The sequence below is a fragment of the Bremia lactucae genome (genome assembly GCF_004359215.1).
Source record: "Bremia lactucae strain SF5 chromosome Unknown BlacSF5_NotPlaced_200_SHOA01000120.1_2678225bp, whole genome shotgun sequence".
In the NCBI taxonomy this organism is placed as follows: Eukaryota; Oomycota; class Peronosporomycetes; order Peronosporales; family Peronosporaceae; genus Bremia; species Bremia lactucae.
In genome coordinates this window covers 1,310,222-1,313,784 of record NW_027152213.1, presented here as the reverse complement: position 1 = coordinate 1,313,784, position 3,563 = coordinate 1,310,222, and the positions used below count along the sequence as shown (strand labels likewise).

Here is a 3,563-nt window from a genome sequence, read left to right as displayed (position 1 = left end):
GTGTAAAATGAAAACTGTATTAATATAGTTTAGTGTCTCTTAATCTATCTTTGTAAATGCTGACTTAACTATAAACTAATACTAATCATGTAAATGAATTCTTATCTATCTTATCTTGTAACTCTCTTTGATTACTTCTACAGCTGATTAGTCTGCGGAATAAATAGACATAATGGTCTATACCTATTTATGGATAAGAATTCAGGACATTACTATATAAAGTAATATCCTCCAAATATTATCTACCTTTTAGATAATATATTAATTAACAACCTTTAAGTGTTAATTTCATGTAACGATACACCCCGTTACAGTGGCCGCATAAAGACGTGCCCACCTCCATGAAGCCTGGCACCAAGTATGTAACTGGGTTTCCTCCTACATGTATATTATTTTCTTTAAGATGGAGCGCAGCTACCTCGCTCATAAAGTCAGAGAAATACTTCAAACTCATAGAATCACTTAGTTCTGTATTACTAAGAAGTTCCACAACTTAAATACTAGTTCAAGGATCTGTCGTTCGTAGAACCAAGTGGCAACTTATTCCCGATAGTATGGGCCTGAGGAAGTTACTATCACTGGTCGTAGCACAAGTCTACTTTAAGATCACAAGAAGAAATGAATTAAAGTGAATTTTATTTCATATTTTAAAAATTCACCTTACCCTTACTTCATTAAAAGTAGATTTCGCCACCAGATATCGATCTGGTGGCGAGGTGTAGACAATTAAACTTAAGACTTATTAATTGTAAGTAAAAACTGCACGATACCGCGTCCAATCGAGCAAAATTTTCGGTCGGGGTACCATGAAAGTCGTCGTTGTCGGCTCCGGCATTGGTGGATCATCTGCTGCCTACCACCTCGTGAAGGATGGCCATGAAGTCATACTTATCGAGAAGAATTCGACGCTGGGAGGCCACACGTATGGGATGGAAATTGACGGAGAGATGGTTGACATTGGCTTCATGATGTTTGGCGATTCCAATCCCAACATCAAACAGTGGTTTAAGTCGCTAGGCGTGACTCAGGAAGACGGCACGACAAAGAAGCGTATTCCCATGAGCCTCACGGTCACATCGGATATAAAAGGTGATCTGCAGTTCTCATCACGTGCGCCATTTAACGGCAGTGCCCGCAACCTTTTTGACTTTCGGATCTGGCGCGTGCTTATTGACATATACAAGTTCACGATGGACCTCATGTCGATGCCTGTGAAAGAAAATATTACCACACGTGAATGGGCCGCCAAAGGCCGTTACTCGAACGTTTTTTTTCGCCATTACTTCCTTGCTTTTGTCTCCATTCTCTGGACAATTCCCAAGCACGACGTCCTGGACCTTCCTGTTTCGCAGTTTCTTCGATGCCTCAAGTCACACTCCAATTCATTATACATACCATTGTGGCAAGTGATACTAGGAGCGCTGGGGCGTCGAACGGATCGTCCGAGGCACTTGTGGTGGTACGTCGGCTCAAGCTACGTTGAGCCGTTCATTAAACTCTTTACCGAGGAGTACAATGGAACAATTCGTTACAACGCCACTGTTGATGAAGTTGAAAAGGGCGGCAAGGCTGTCATTTTAAAGAGTGGCGAGAGAATTGATTGTGACCATGTCGTACTCGCAACCCACGCAGACGAGAGTGCTGAAATGTTGCGTTGGAGTGAGAAGTCGTATAGATCACTGATGCGTTTTCACTACCACAAGAGCTTGATTTATGTTCATTGTGACCCTGTCATGCTACCGTTCTCAAAGAAGGTGTGGAGCAGTTGGAATGTTCTCATCACCAAAGATGATCAGTACATTCTGACATATTGGATGAACCGCATTCAGCGCCTTAACACCAAAAAAGACGTTTTTGTGACCATCACACCTCACGACTATCAAGGCAAACGTCCGGCTTCGGATACAATCATTTCTACTTTTCGCTGGGACCACCCGCGCCTCTTAGCAGATTGTATCCCACAGAATGAAATTATTCAAGAGGATGGCATAACTCTTTCCGGTGCCTGGCTTGGCCGCGGATTTCACGAGGATGGTTTTGTAGCAGGTCGCCGTGCAGCAGCCATCGTCCGCGACTCGGCTCACCAACATACGGTACTGTACGAAGACCCCGATAACATTCATGTTCCTGCCGTCCCTCCTTTTGGTATACCATTTAGTTTTCACCTAGTTGGTGTAACTATCATCTGTCTCATGGGCTGTGGAGTCGCCAAGCTACTAAGCAAGCAAGCTTGATCTTCTCATTGCGCGGCACAATGTATAGAGATCAGGCCTTATAGATGCCTAACAAATTAAAAGTGCCGTAGTGTTCTATTTTCGATTCGCGGAGTAATTTACTTAAGCACAAGCACATCAGTGCAAAAAGGTCGACAGAACTACGATTATCCTTGCAATTGGTAGTCGATGACTCGCTGGTGAATTTCTGAAGATCCTGTAACATCCGGTCTCGCAAAGGTCGTCGAAAGCGTAGAAGGTCAAGATATCGTATTTTGTCCACTTACTGCAAAATAAATGCTTAGCGTCTACTACCAGGATATGCGTCGATTGCAAATCGAACACGTGTATTCGTCAATTGATGCATCCAGAAAACGAAGCAATAAGTTGGACATTTGTGACGTGATTTTTTTACGAATCAACAACGAACTCCCCTTACGATCTTGTTGGTCTTGCAGTAAATGAAATCCATCGTCCTGATTGTCTTCTCGACATTGTTGCTTAAAGAGATCTCAGTCGCTGCGACCAAGTTAAAATCTCGAAAGGCGGCTCAAGATCTAAGTGAAGTAGGTTTCAAGAATTACGTATCTTCGTGGACCTCTGTTATAGTCCTCTAATGTAATACTGAAAAAGCCTGATGTTCTTGGTCAATCAACAAGTCATCCAGGACAATTAGGTTGCGAAGTTTCGATTCGTGTTAGATATAAACAAAGAATTTATTACAAATTTGTGTTAATCGCCATTGTCGCGAGTTTACTTACGTTTCTCATCACCCGATGGACAGCGTGCACACCCTTATAGCATTTTGGGATCGATGGTAATGACAGCACATTGTGAAACAATCTTGTTACAGTTATCCCAATTAATGGGAGTTCCATTCATTTGACGGAATTGGAATTCACGTTTGTGAAAGACAAGAGAAGAGCAAAGTAAGGGATCAGCTGAAACCGATTAGCGCTGCATCTTACCTTGGATGTCGAGAGCTGAATATATCGCATCTTGTGGGGCTCTGTTCGGGGAAAACGCCGTTCTCGGTAAAAAAAAATGAAAATATCTCCCTGCTGTCCTTGCGTAGTACAAGTAGCTGCCAACTGCAATTTCAAGTGTATTGGGGTGTCCGTTACATAAATATTATTTCTTTTAAGAGGAATCATAATTATTATTTCCGATGAGAGGAAATATATAAAGAAAGAAGACAAAATTATTATCTTTATTAATAATTTAACTTAATAGTTCCAATATTACCAAATTGGTAATATTGACGCAATAAGACTTTAGTTCTATTGATTGGTTGATTTAAGTTTAATCAACCGCCAATCGTTAAAAGACGCGATTGTGCGGTGCGCAATT

General features: G+C 41.7%; 1 protein-coding gene across 1 annotated transcript; it reads left to right on the top strand.

Moving 5' to 3' along the window:
- Positions 1 to 806: 806 nt before the first annotated feature.
- CCR75_000634 (uncharacterized protein) lies at positions 807 to 2,234 on the top strand (the record flags this gene model as incomplete). The annotated part of the gene is made up of 1 exon (XM_067958740.1): positions 807 to 2,234. One exon carries the CDS (start codon positions 807 to 809, stop codon positions 2,232 to 2,234), a length of 1,428 nt encoding a protein of 475 aa, XP_067814507.1.
- Between the last annotated feature and the right edge of the window lie 1,329 nt (positions 2,235 to 3,563).